This window comes from Danio rerio, chromosome 24, assembly GCF_052040795.2.
Source record: "Danio rerio strain M-AB ecotype USA chromosome 24, GRCz13ab, whole genome shotgun sequence".
In the NCBI taxonomy this organism is placed as follows: domain Eukaryota; kingdom Metazoa; phylum Chordata; class Actinopteri; order Cypriniformes; family Danionidae; genus Danio; species Danio rerio.
Genome location: NC_141044.1, coordinates 6,279,896 through 6,294,331, shown reverse-complemented (window position 1 = coordinate 6,294,331; position 14,436 = coordinate 6,279,896). Strand labels below are relative to the sequence as shown.

General features: G+C 34.3%; 1 protein-coding gene across 14 annotated transcripts in view; it reads left to right on the top strand.

Moving 5' to 3' along the window:
* The window catches only part of myo3a (myosin IIIA), a 131,543-nt gene extending 119,674 nt beyond the window's left edge, over window positions 1-11,869 (top strand). For 12 of the 14 annotated variants that reach the window (XM_087308339.1, XM_087308333.1, XM_087308335.1 and 9 more), the window contains 4 exons: window positions 1,911-2,002; window positions 2,097-2,137; window positions 9,411-9,593; window positions 9,810-11,869. In XM_087308339.1, the coding sequence (XP_087164465.1) occupies window positions 1,911-2,002; window positions 2,097-2,137; window positions 9,411-9,593; window positions 9,810-9,924 (431 nt within the window). In that variant the 3' untranslated portion in view covers window positions 9,925-11,869. 14 annotated transcript variants of the gene reach the window in all.
* The last annotated feature ends 2,567 nt before the right edge of the window (window positions 11,870-14,436 follow it).

Genomic DNA, 14,436 nt, shown 5'->3' with positions numbered 1-14,436 from the left:
TATACGTTTCAGATCTCAGGCAGTAATTGACTGCAAAGGATTTGCAACCAAGTATTAAAAAGTGAAAGTTCTATTTATGATTATTATTCTGTCCAATTACTTTGGGTTCCTTAACAAGTGGGAGGCACATATGCAAACTGTCATTATTCATTCAGCGTTCACCTGATTTGAATAAAAAAATAATCTCAAATTAAAGCTAAAATTAATTAAAGCCTCAAATTAAAGCTGACAGCCTGCAGTAAAGCAGTTTGTTTCATTTTAAATCCATTGTGTTGGTGTATAGAGCCAAAAATGTTAGAATTGTGTCAATGTCCAAATATTTATGGACCAAACTGTATATAAACATCCATATTCAATCAATAATATTTTATTGACATGTCCACTTCAGGACGCTATTGCAATATACACTTGAGCTTACCCTCTATCACTGGCAGAACAGTGATAAAATCAAATATATAGGAAGAGGGGCTAATCGATCTCCCATGCTGTCTTCATGTTTCAGTTCAAATAATTACGTCACACATCCAACACAAATGCACATTTCAAAGCACATCACGGGACCTAAGCCGCTTCCAGTGGAGATTAAAGTAGACATAAGAACGCTCTATCTTAATTACTCCATCCATATACTTGCTTGCTGTCGATTGTATCAGCATGAGAAGTTTTCTTTCTCTAACAGTGTCTGATCATATCAAAAGCTGGATGTCTTGTGCCTCAACAGGCAAATGGGACTCAGAAAGATGTGTCGTCAGCTAATTCCCCCAGCGGTGCAGATTTACCATTCATTTGATTTTCTTTTGCGATATGTCAAAGGACTTTTGGGAGGATAATTCATGCATTACTCCATGTACCTTGTGTCTAAATTAAAGCTGGTTATTCTGTCATTACGGTCGCGAGACAGATGTGGTGTTCTCTTCTGTCATATAGTGTCAGTCTCTTTGATTAAATTAGCTTGGTAAATCTTGTGGTCATCTTTCACATCTGTTTATTGATGGTTTATCGTCAGTGTGAAATGTCTTTGTAAGCCCTGCAGTCATAATAAACTATCAAAACCCCAATCTTTCTGTGTGGAAACAATTATTATTGTGTAATTATTATTGTTTCCACATGAGATTGCCCTTTGAATGCCCGTCACATTTCCTTGTACATGAAAGGTCCTTAAATGCTAATCGCATTGCATGCAAAAGTGCCCCAGCAATTACAGCAGGCATTAATATAAGAGCCGCAAATTGGCTTTATACCTCAGAGCAATCAAGAATTGCTGATGACCTTTCTAGAGACACATTCAATAAATATGACAAACTCTTCAGCCTGTGCCCGCTGGTCCTGGTGGACATTGATTAATTTTCTTTACACCAGGACTTTTCTACAGGATACACAGTGCTCGAGTTGGCAGATACTATTCAAACAAACCAAAGGTCATTTTTTTGTGCCTTTTGCTGAAGATCTCTAAGAAAATATAAGATGTTTGATAGGGAAATGTTTTCTCCGGGTGCTCCAGTTTTCCCTACAGTCCAAAGACGAGCGCTGTAGGTGAATTGGATGAACTAAATTGGCCGTGTGAATGAGTGTATGGAGATTGTGCCTTCTCATACAATACTTAGGAACATTTTTTGACTGGTATGACATGTCTGATTGATTTCGAGTGGATAATTACAAATAGTGAGTCCTTAGGGGTTAAACCACACCACACTTTTTTTCAGATAAGAACAAAGGGGTGAAAGGTCAGCTGGATGTTTCTTATTCTTCTATGTAGCAGTCGGGATTCCCTCCAGGGAATTATTTAATGTATTCTCCTTTTCCCACAGGAGATCTATGGACTAGGCATAAATAATACCTAGAATGGGTTCAAATGGGTGAAAAATCACTTGGTATTATTTAAATACTGATTTTCTGTTTTAAACCCACAGCTGACACAAAGCAGTCTCGAACACCTCGCCGCGCACAACAACCCAAGACCCTGAACACGCCGGAGGACTCCACATACTACACACTTATTCATGTGAGTCAACATCCCACAATGACACTCACTTTATCTAGAGATTATCTGGGCTTTGGCTTTAATGATTTTTTTTCGCACACTGGGTCTTTTACAGAGGTCTGTCCAGGACGATAAAAGGAGGCCGCGGAAACAAAGGTAATTCTATTAGCAGAAGTTTTATGCTAGAGAAGAGTGTGCATTCCCCTTTAGAGAAAGAGACAAAAGCTATGCTTGGATTTCAATACTTATACTAATACATCATTTATTTGATCAAACTTAAAGGGAAAAACAGCAACATTTTGATGTACCGTTATTGTTTTAACCATAATACAATTTAAATATCCACTCACTGGCCACTTTATTAGGTACACCTTACCAGTAGTACCGGGTTGGAGCCCCTTTTGCTTTCAGAACTGCCTTAATCCTATGTGGTATAGATTCAGCAAGGAACTGGAAATAATCCTTAGAGATTTGGGTCTATATTGACATGAAAGCATCACGCAGTTGCTGCGGATTTGTCGGCGGCACATCCATGATGCGAATCTCCCGTTCCACAACATCCCAAAGGTGCTCTATTGGATTGAGATTTATTATATTATCAGACATACTGTGAAAATTTCCCTGCTCTGTTAAACATAATTTGGGAACTATTTAAAAAAAGGGGGTTTATAATTCAGTAATAATTGTGATTTCAACGCTATGTGTTTTATCGTACTAAATAGATTTGATGGTTCTTTTATAATGCTGCTCTATATATTTACCATATTAAAGAGCAACATTACTTATTGCACTCATTTCTCCGGATTTGAACATTCTTTTGGAGCATTTGGCATAATATAAAGTACATAATTCAACAAAATGCATAACACTGTTCCAGCAGTTTTTGAATACTTTAATGAATGAGTCTTTCATATTGTGCCTTCAAGCAATGAAAATGATTGCACCAACGTGCCTTTATGTGAATGGAGTGCTGAATTGCAGAGCTTGTACAGACATTCATATAATTAGATGCTTTCTTAGTTGTTTTCCCCACCGCTGCCATGTTTGAGAGGAACGCATGCAAGCATATATTTAAATATGTATCTAATAATCAGACTTAGAAGTATGGATGATGTTGGGGTGTTTGCTAACAATATCTCATTGCTCAAATATTTCAAAATTCATTTCATCCCTTAGTGAAGAATAAAAACATGCTACTTCACTTGAAGGGGTGTTCATAAGACTGTCATGAAACCTTTATAATCATGACATCTTTATAATGGCTTAATGACAGTCATGTTTATGACAGATTTATGACAAATTGTGTTGTCTTAGTAATGACAAGTATCATTACTTAGTATCACTCGATTGAATGGGCATTATCAGTGGTTATCAACTGATAGATATGGGCCAGTAGAGGCCTTCTGTTACTATCCATCCACATGGTTAATCAGCTATACTTAATAAATAATATAAATAATTCACATTAAGCATGCATAAAATTTCAAATGAAAAAAAAAATAAATAAAAAAATAAATATATATATATATATATATATATATATATATATATATATATATATATATAAATATATATATATAAATATATATATATATATATATATACATATATAAATATATATATATATATATATATACATATATATATATATATATATATATATATATATATATATATATATATATATATATATATATATATATATATATATATATATATACACACACACAGTTGAAGTCAGAATTGTTAGCGCCCCTGTTTTTTTTTTTTTCACCAGTTTCTGTTTAATGGAGGGAAGATTGTTTCAGCACATTTCTAAACATAATAGTTTTAAAAACTTATTTCTAATAACTGATTTATTTTATCTTTGACATGATGACAGTAAATAATATTTTACTTGATATTTTTCAAGACACTTCTATACAGCTTAAAGTGACATTTAAAGGCTTAACTAGGTTAATAAGGTTAACTAGGCAGGTCATGGTAATTCGGCAAGTTATTGTATAACTTATTTTTTTTATAAACTTATATTGTATAGTTATTGTTTGTTCTGTAGATTATCGAAAAAAAAATAGCTTAAGGGGGCTAATAATTTTTTCCCAAAAATGTTTTTTTTAAATATTAATAACTACTTTTATTCTAGCCGAAATAAAACAAATAAGATTTTCACCAGAAAAAAAAAATATTATCAGACATTCTGTGAAAATTCCCTTATATATTTAAAAATTTCCATATATATTTATACAACAGTTCTGTCTGGTTCTTGAATCTGATTGGCTAATAGCCGTGATATATTTAAGTAATATCAACACCTGTAAAGCCTCTTTACCCTTTGTGTATTACTAATAGCAAAAAGCAGACACGACAGATGTAAAGTTTAAAAGATGCTTGCTCAGCTGTTTAACTGTCAGCTTATGATTTGAATCCAAGGCGGAAGAAAGTAGTTCCTCATACAAAAGGGTTTTTGAGACTCTCCATGTTTGATTTTGTTTTTATATATACAATAATGCCGTCAAACTGTTTTATAAACGCAATATCACACTTGTAGCAGTGCGATATGGCTGTATATCGGCACTGGTGGGGCACTAAGGCAACGCACGCCTCCCACCAATGGCGATATACAGCAATATCGCACTGCTACTCGTGTGATATTGCTCATATATATATATATATATATATATATATATATATATATATATATATATATATATATATATATATATATATATATATATATATATATATATATATATACATCAATTGTGATTTCCTAGTTTCTAATTCCTAGTAACTAATTTCCTAGTTTCTCAGTGCCTGTAGCATTTTGCTGTCAGGAGGGAGGCCAGTGTGACATATCTGCAGTGTCACAGCGTGTGTGAAATATTGTGTGTGTGAACATAAATCTGGACCTCCATGAGCACTGCTGACAGGAGATTTCACAGACCGCTCGAGTGACAAACAGCTCTGATGGACAGACAGGCTGAAGGCTTTAGAGCGACACTCACACAGACACACAACGTCACAAAGATGGGTCGTTTTTTTGCTAATCAATATAGTCTGGATAATTACTGTACCATTACAGTTCATCACAATATAATAAGTGGTGAATGATTGATGATGATCCAGCTAAAACTATTTCTTAAATGTCACCTAAATTTGGTATTAAAATCTCATAATTAAATAGAAAATGTGGCAAATAACAGCAAAAAAGGTCCACATTTTAAGTAAAAACTAACCACCCCTTTCACCAGGCTGGCTACAGACCTGTGTTGAGTTAGGGAAGAAATAGGGGAAAAGATTGGCAGTGGACAGAGATAAAACAGAGAGAGACAGAGGACCTATAAGGTATCCCATGGGAGGAAAAGGCAAGCTGAGGACAAGAAGGTAATGAAGGTGTACTGCAGTACAAATGTGGAGAGCGTGAGAGACAGAGCAGACAGATGAAGCAGAACACTCTGTTTCTCCAGGACAGTGTGTGTCTGCCACAGCTCACGTTTCACCCCAACATCTAAAGAAACTAAAAAACAAAATACAGTATATGTACAACCTCAAACTAGAAAATGTTGGGGCAGTAGGGACAACGCAAATTAAAAAGGAAAGTGATTTCTAAATTTACTTTGACTTGTATGTCATTGCAGACAATACAACAGACATTATTTAATTTGTTAAGGATTTAATTTGTTGTTGCTTTTTTTTTTTCCAAATAAGCATTCCCATTTTTTGGGACTGGGACTGCAGGCAGGCCAGTCAAGCACCTGTATCCACTTCCTCCCCAGCCAGTACTTTGTAATGTGTGCAGATTGTGGTTTTCCATTGTCTTGTTGAAATACGCATAGACGTCCCTGGAAAAGAAGGCAGCTTATTGTGCTCCAAAATCTCTATGTACTCCTCAGCATTAATGATGTCATCACAGAAGTGCAAGTTGCCTCTGCCAAGGGCACTGACACAACCTCATACCATGACAGACCCTGGCTTTTGGACATGTAGCTGGTAACAGTCTAGGCGATCCTATAGGCACTGGGTGGCCAGCCAATCGGCCGACCCGGCCACCCTCCCCCTCCTCCTCATATTTCTTCCCTAAACCTAAGCGACGATTTATAAGAGCCATGTAGAAAAAGAAAAGCCCTCATCTGATTTTGACCGCGTTTTCGGATTTCACCGTATTCTGGCCTCGTTACGAACTCGTTCGCTTTATTTTTTGAATTCTGTAATTTGAACCTAATTTCTGGAACCACTCTTCCCCAGACACGAACCCGGTCGACGAACCCCGCCGGTTCCTCCTCCTCCTCCTCCGGGCCTCCGCTCGTAAAGTAACACGACGTGCTGACCGGACAAAGACTGGTGCTAACCGGACAGACTGGTCCGGTTAGTTGAAAAAAATGCTGCTTGTTCAAACTACTTATTTAAAATTAACACAATTCTTAATCTTTTTTTTTGGGACAACTTAAGTGTTTTATGTTCAATCCACTTAAATTTGCAAAACAATCAAGCTAACTTAATCGATTTGTGTTGAGACAACTTGAAGGAATTTTGTGGAACCCAGCATTTGTTTTACAGAACCTAAAAACATTCCTGAAACATCATCTAAAACTTGAAGAAGAAGCAAACTTTTTTTTTTAACGAGAGAGACACGGAGAGAGAAAGAGAAAGTAAGTGCATCAGTAGGCCAGTGGGACTGCCTCATATAATTGCATCAGCTGTCTGGCTGGCGAGCTGGATGCCAGGCCGCAGGCTTTTGGCTTCATTGGTTTCATAGATCACTGTTTTCATTACATAACAGCGCTGATAAGCCCTAAGACAATGAGTAAAGTCCACTGAAAGAACATTTCCACTGGAGTCCATCACTGCTGAGCACCAATGAATCAGAGGCTCTCCTGAAGGCCATCATCGCTTACTTACCACAGAACAGCCATGAAATTCATTCAATATGGCATAATGGCCACACATTAACAGCAGCCCGATATGACAAAATAGATGTTATTTATGATCAGGAGTGACTTTGGCGGCTAGAGTCCTAGCAAACAATGACAAGTGCAGCAATATTTTGGTCACAGTTTACAATAAGATTTCATTAGTTAATGTTAGTTAATGCATAAACTAAAAATGAACACAGCATTTATTATTCTTACTTCAACATTTACTATTGCGTTACTAAAATTCGAATTCAAGCTTGTTGACATTAGTTAATGCACTGAATTTTATTTTCATTTACTGACAATAATAAATACTGTAATGAATGTATTGTTCATTGTTTGCTCGTGTTAGTAAATGCATTAACTAATAATACAACCGTATTGTAAGGTATTACTAATATATGTTTACTAGATGTTTTCGTTTCATGTCTCCCTTGTTCATTTATAAAGCACTTTACAACTGCATATGAACACTGGCGTGCTGTACAATCAAAATAAATACATTAAATACACAAAAATAAACCATCAAACATAATTTCCAAACTACAATGTCAAACCTCGGGCAATTACAAACCTCAGAGGATAATAAAAATGGATATTAAAAAATAAATGGATAGAAGCACTCTGGTTTTATGTGGCAGGCAATCCACAACATGAAGGTCTGTTACACTTTAGTAGGAATGAGTCTGGGGGACAATTAAAAGCAGCACTTTTTTGTTCTTAATGCCCACATTAAATCATAATGTACCTTGTTTATTTTGCCAGCGCAGATTGTTAGTCTTAAAGTCAACAATTAATCTGTACTGGTTAATTAAAATAAACTGTTTGATTTTGTAATCTTTAATCAAAATCTATACATCTGAACTGCTCTGGAATGGCAGTCCTTCTCTTACGATGTCAGTTTGGCAGTTTGGGAGAAATATACGTAGCCACGCCCCTATAATGTTTAGTTTGCTGTGAGTGAAAGATGATAGGAGGAGCAAAGAAGAAAACTCCCTCCCCTCTACTTAATATTCAATTTTAGTTGGAAATAGGTCATTATACTTCAACTTCTAGTTCATGCAGACTTTAAGGAGTGATCAGAGTGTGCAGAATGTTCACTTGAAATTTATTAGAAACAATTACTATTAATTTTTTTCAAATAAATAAGCCCATAACCCTTTAGCTGGTGAAAAAAAAAACAATGATAGTGTTGTGTGTGTCACCTCACACACATTTTATATTTATTTATTTTCCTGTTATTGTGTATTTTTTTCTGAATAATAAATTGAGACAATGTACACCATTTATTGTCCAATTTGGACCAGTGCAGACCTTTAATGTTCTTTAAAACACAGTTTACACACAGTAAATGTGTTTCATTTACACACAGTTTTAAAAACTGTTTAAAAAAAGTTGATGATCTTTATTTGTTTAATACTTTTTTCCTCTGTGTCATTACTTCATAATAACTCGCATAACTTCATTTCTGAACTAGTCAGTGTTGTTTTCGTTGGCTGTATTGAGTAATTTGGTTGTTGCAGACTTCTGGTGAAACTTTCAAGTTGACAGCACCTTTAGAAATATGTTTTGAAAAATGGTGATGCATTTAATATTTATTTTGCTCAGTGCACTGAAAAAAGGATTCATTGGATTTAACAGTTTATATGAACTGAATTTAAACAAACAGATGAAATTTAGGTACGCGCACTCCCCTTTTAATCCTCTCTTTACATCAGGAATTTACAGCTGATAATAACTGAACTAAAGTTGAACGAATAAATAAAGATTTGACCCTCTCTGACCTTTATACAGTTGAAGTTAGAATTATTAACCCCCCTTTGAATTTAGTTTTCTTTTTAAATATTTCCAAACTGATGTCTGATATTATGTTTTCTTCTGGGGTAAGTTCTATTTGTTTTATGTCAGCTAGAATAAAGCAGTTTTTAATTTTTTAAACACCATTTTAAGGTCAATATTATTAGCCCCTTTAAGCTGTATTTTATTTTCGATAGTCAACAAACCACTGTTATACAATAACTTGCCTAATTACAATAACCTGCCTAGTTAACCTAATTAACCTAGTTAAGCCTTTAAATATCACTTTAGCTGTATAGAAGTGTCTTGAAAAATATCTAGTAAAACATTATTTACACTCATCAAGGCAAAGATAAAATAAATCAGTTATTAAAGATGAGTTATTAAAACTATTATGTGCTGAAATTTGTTAAAAAATCTTCTCTCTGTTAAATAGAAATTGGTGAAAGAAATAAAGAGGGGGCTAATAATTCAGGGGACTAATAATTCTGACTTCAACTGTATATATAGTTATTGTTATTATTTATGTTAGCATTTAATTGTTATTGTTATTTTCACATAGTATGTTTTATTTTGGGAAACCTTTGTCAATAAACATCATCTATATGTGCATGTATTCATAGGAAAAAAGGTAAAACTAATATAAATAGAGCATCTAAATTAGTGTTCAATTGTGTAAACTTTATATATTTTTTTGTTTTTCTCTTCTAAACCACCAGCCCAAAAAAGCTGGACAACGATGACCAATACTACCAGGGTTTGTCCAGCAGTAAATCCACCAGCCTTCCCAATGAACGACGCCGGTCGAGCAAGCGGAGGGCTTCTGATGAAAGACGCTCCTCTGAAAGACCACTCTCTGATGTCCCCAAATCTGAAATCCCCAAAGACCCATTGGAGAAGAGGTGAAAGAGCGTTTAACATCTGCATCACACTCTCCATTTAACAAAAGACGTTGACCTCGCACTGCATTACAGCGCGCGGCAGACATGATAAATGTGTCTGAGCGGAAGATGCAGATATCAAGACATAAAATCCTCCCCGCTTTCTTTCCCCTTCTCACTTGCGTCTTCATTTTTCGTGTGAAGTCACGCTTTATCTGCCTCTCTCTCTGTCCACAGGCACTCGTTCTCTAAAATGCCCTCTACAGAGAGTCAAAGCGAGGACAACCCCTACGACTACAGGAAGATACTGAGAAAGACCTCCCAGAGACGAAGGCTAATAACACAGCCATAACCCCGAACATCATCTTCTTTAAAGACTTGTGTAAATATGTCATTCCAAACCTATAAGACTGGCATTCTTGCATGGAACACAAAATCAGACATTTGGAATAATGTACCTGCTGCTCTTTTCCATGTCATTTCAAGCATCGAGAATAGAAGCTTTTGCTCTTCAACAAAACTGTGCTTGATTCATCAAAGATTCATTCTTTTGAATCAGATGAGATGATTCGTTCCCAAATCAAACTGATCCAATTGCAGCTTACTAAAGAGGAAGATTATCGTTTTGGGGTGATCTGTGTTTTTTTTAAGTAATACACAGGTTTTCTGTTCACTTATTGTTATTATTTTTGTTGGTTTTACCAAAGAACTTTTGCATTATTAAACAAAAACTGTAACACTCTACTTAAAGGGGTGTTCATAAGACTACTTTAAACCTTTATAATTATGACTTGACACACGTTAGGAATTTAAATGAGATTGTATTTATGCTTTTAACATTTATCATGTCTTTATACTGTAAAAAATCCTAGTTGCCTTACATTTTTAAGCAGAATCAAATCAACCTCATGAGTCCATTGAACTTATATTATGACTTAAAACAGCTTGCCTAACTTATAAAATTAAGTTAGAACATGATTAACTTAGTTAATAAGCTGTAATACCTAATAACATATGCTGTCAGGACTGATTGATCATTTCATTTTTTTACAGTGCAGCTCAGTTATGACGTTTTAAATGCAAAGATGACGTTGTTTGTTATGACAACTTGACATTACCCAGACAACAAAACTTGTCATAAATCTGTCATAAACATGACTGTCGGGCGAGGCAGTGGCGCAGTAGGTCGTGCTGTCCCCTCACAGCAAGAAGGTCGCTAGGTCGCTGGTTCGAGCCTCGGCTCAGTTGGCGTTTTTGTGTGGAGTTTGCATGTTCTCCCTGCGTTCGCGTGGGTTTCCTCCGCGTGCTCCGGTTTCCCCCACAGTCCAAACACATGTAGTACAGGTGAATTGGGTAAGCTTAATTGTCCATAGTGTATGAGTGTGTGTGGATGTTTCCCAGAGATGGGTTGCTGCTGGAAGGGCATCCGCTGCGTAAAAACTTGCTGGATAAGTTGGCGGTTCATTACGCTGTGGCGACCCCGGATTAATAAAAGGACTAAGCTGACAAAAAAATTAATGAATGAATGAACATGACTGTTCTGAAGCTATAAATGTGTTATCAATTTTATGACAGCGTCATTAATACATTTTGTTACCTCAACTACAGTGACAAGTTTAAATTGTCATTAAAATTAAATTAAATATTCAATTAACTTAGTTAATAAGCTGCAATGACCTAATAACATATGCGGTCAGGACTGATTGATCATATCATTTTTTTACAGTGCAGCTCAGTTATGACGTTTTAAATGCAAAGATGACGTTGTTTGTCATTGACAACTTGACATTACCCAGACAACAAAACTTGTCATAAATCTGTCATAAACATGAATGTCTTGAACCTATTATAAATGTGTCATCAATTTTTTGACAGCATCATTAATACATTTTCTTTACCTCAACTACAATGACAAGTTTAAATTGTCATTAAAACTAAATTAAATATTAGTGATGCTGTTAAAAGTTATTTGAAATAGTAATGACACTTTTAATAAAACATTTAGATAATACAGTTTGTTCTACTGAAAACGTGGTCAGAAAGATATTCATGACACAATTAAAATGCCTCATGACAATCATGTCTTATGAACAAGCCTAAAGAGCCTTAGTTTAAGTACGTAGTTGTGCAAATAATGAGCACTCAATACTTTATGCTGTACAGAATGTAACATTAGTTGATAATCAGAGTTAGCATTGTATCAGGACATTTGAGCTGCACTTGCTTCATTTTTATCTCAGGTTTAGCTTGTTTTCTGTATGCAAGTCTCTTTATGAATAAAGATGTCTGTGAAGATATTCATAAGGTGAACTTTATATATGTACCAGTCAGAATTACTGTCTGTACTGCATTCTGGGCTCTTTGATTTACTGACTCATCCCATTTTGCTGCATGGACTTAAACACACACACACACACACACACACACACACACACACACACACATATATATATATATATATATATATATATATATATATATATATATATATATATATATATATATATATATATATATATATATATATATATATATATATATATATACTGTAAAAAAAATCCGTTAATGTATGGTTTATTTCTGGCAGCTGGGGTGCCAGAAAAAAAAAAGTAAAATAACGTCCGTTAAATATATATATATATATATATATATATATATATATATATATATATATATATATATATATATATATATATATATATATATTATTTTTATTATTGTTTTATTTTTTATTAAATGCAAACTGATTTGCTAAATACTAATAAACAATACACACAATTCAGCATGTTCTTTAACCAAAATCTATTCATTTGCTTCCGCTCAACAGCAGACCTTCTCTGATGACGTCACTAATTGGGTGATGCTAAGCCACGCCCTCCTACTGTTAGTTTGATGCTAGTGAAAGATGATGCCAAAAATCCCAAAAGTCCCTTCTCTATTGAGTTTCAATTGGAATAATTATGTCATCATACTGAAATGTCTGCAGCAAGATCTGGTTCACACAGATTTTAGTAAAGAAAACTACAATAATAAAAAAAATTATATACACTTGATGTTTTCAGACACAATGCACTCCAGAGTGTAAATGACCCTCTAGCTGATGTCAAAGTAATAATAGTGTGTCAATGTGTTGCTTACCTTTTGTCATTTCCCATTAATTGTTCCACTTTTTTACACCAATTTAAAACATTGAAGACCTTTTTACATTTCCAAACAATTATTTACACACTGTGTAAAGAAACACTATATATATATATATATATATATATATATATATATATATATATATATATATATATATATATATATATATATATATATATATATATATATATAGCATATATATTACCAGGACATTACGCATTTAGTGCAATTTTGCTATGTTTTTTTTTCCCCTTTGGAAATAAGAAATGCAGTGCTTCTCTGATTACGTCTGTTTAACTGCTTTGGCGGTGTATGCTTAGCCACGCCCCTAAAACTGCGATTTAGAATTGCTGTCCAAACATTTGCTGAAAAATAGAGCTACTAAATTTCAATACTTTGTATCGAAATACAAACAATTCAACACGTTCTAGTTTAGAGGAAGAATAACGCTCATTAAACATTTAATGTTTTTGTGTTTGACAGTACATTTAGGGTTACACATTATCAAAAACGTTAGGCTAACAGTGTCAAAATTGTCTGTATGTAAACACATTGCTTTTTTGTTTAATACATTTTTTGTGACAATGTAATTTTACTTTTTTAACATTTAAATAGGAAACCTAAGTGGTAAAATGCGTTGGCTAAAGGCTATGCAGGGTTATTGCTTTATAAAACGTAATAATGGCTATAACCAATCCAGTATTATTTCGTTATTTCCTTTTTAATTTTATTAGCTGGTTAATCGTAGAGTAAATGCGTTAAATGCTTCTGAATTGTATGTACCGTTATTAAAAGAAATAAATTTAAATATACTTTATAGATTGTATTATGTAGAACGCAGATTCCCTAATAATATCATAGGGTATGTTTAATAGTATCGTAGCCTATAAATGATATGTAATGTAAGGAATATTTATTCCGATTGTATTTCATGATAATAAAATAAATATTTTGTGTCTAATTTTTGTTATCGAGAATCTATGCACCATATTCCCCAGAACACTCTTAACCCTAAAAAGTAACTTACGTTGTCATTTCCCATCCTATAATATAGATACAGTTTTTATTTGGGAATTATTTTATTTATAACTGCATTTATAAAGGGCTCAAGTGTCATTGCGCTCAATAACCGCACACAATAAGCAGCCTAATTTGATCTATCTATCAATATATATATATATATATATATATATATATATATATATATATATATATATATATATATATATATATATATATATTAACATTATGTTTCTTTTGCGAGTTTAAAACTGGGTCTCCAAATTCTACAGCAACAAGAAATAGTTTGATGATAAATGGGGACCACAGATCTGAACGTCATGCTCCATAGAGCACCCCGGCTGCTCCTCCTGCTTCTGTTGAAGTCTGCTTCCGCGCGAGTAAAGCAATTACAGAAACTAAAAAAGGGAAATAAATAAATAAACAAATAGCGTTGATGCGGGTTGTGCGCCAGGAGGGGCACAAACCAGTGTGTGTGGTCACGATTAACGACGCAAATAGTTCGTCATGACCTGAATCGCGTCGGAATTTCTCTGATGACGTGAAGCGGATTGTCTTTACGCCACAAGAAGCTTTTATTACCCCTAAAGTTTGCACGTTGGTTAGCCTGCGCAATGGATTTCTACAAGTGCGTTTTTAGCAATGCACTGTGCTCTTGCGTTTGCAGCTGAGCCATGTGAATGAGAGCTATTGGATGTCT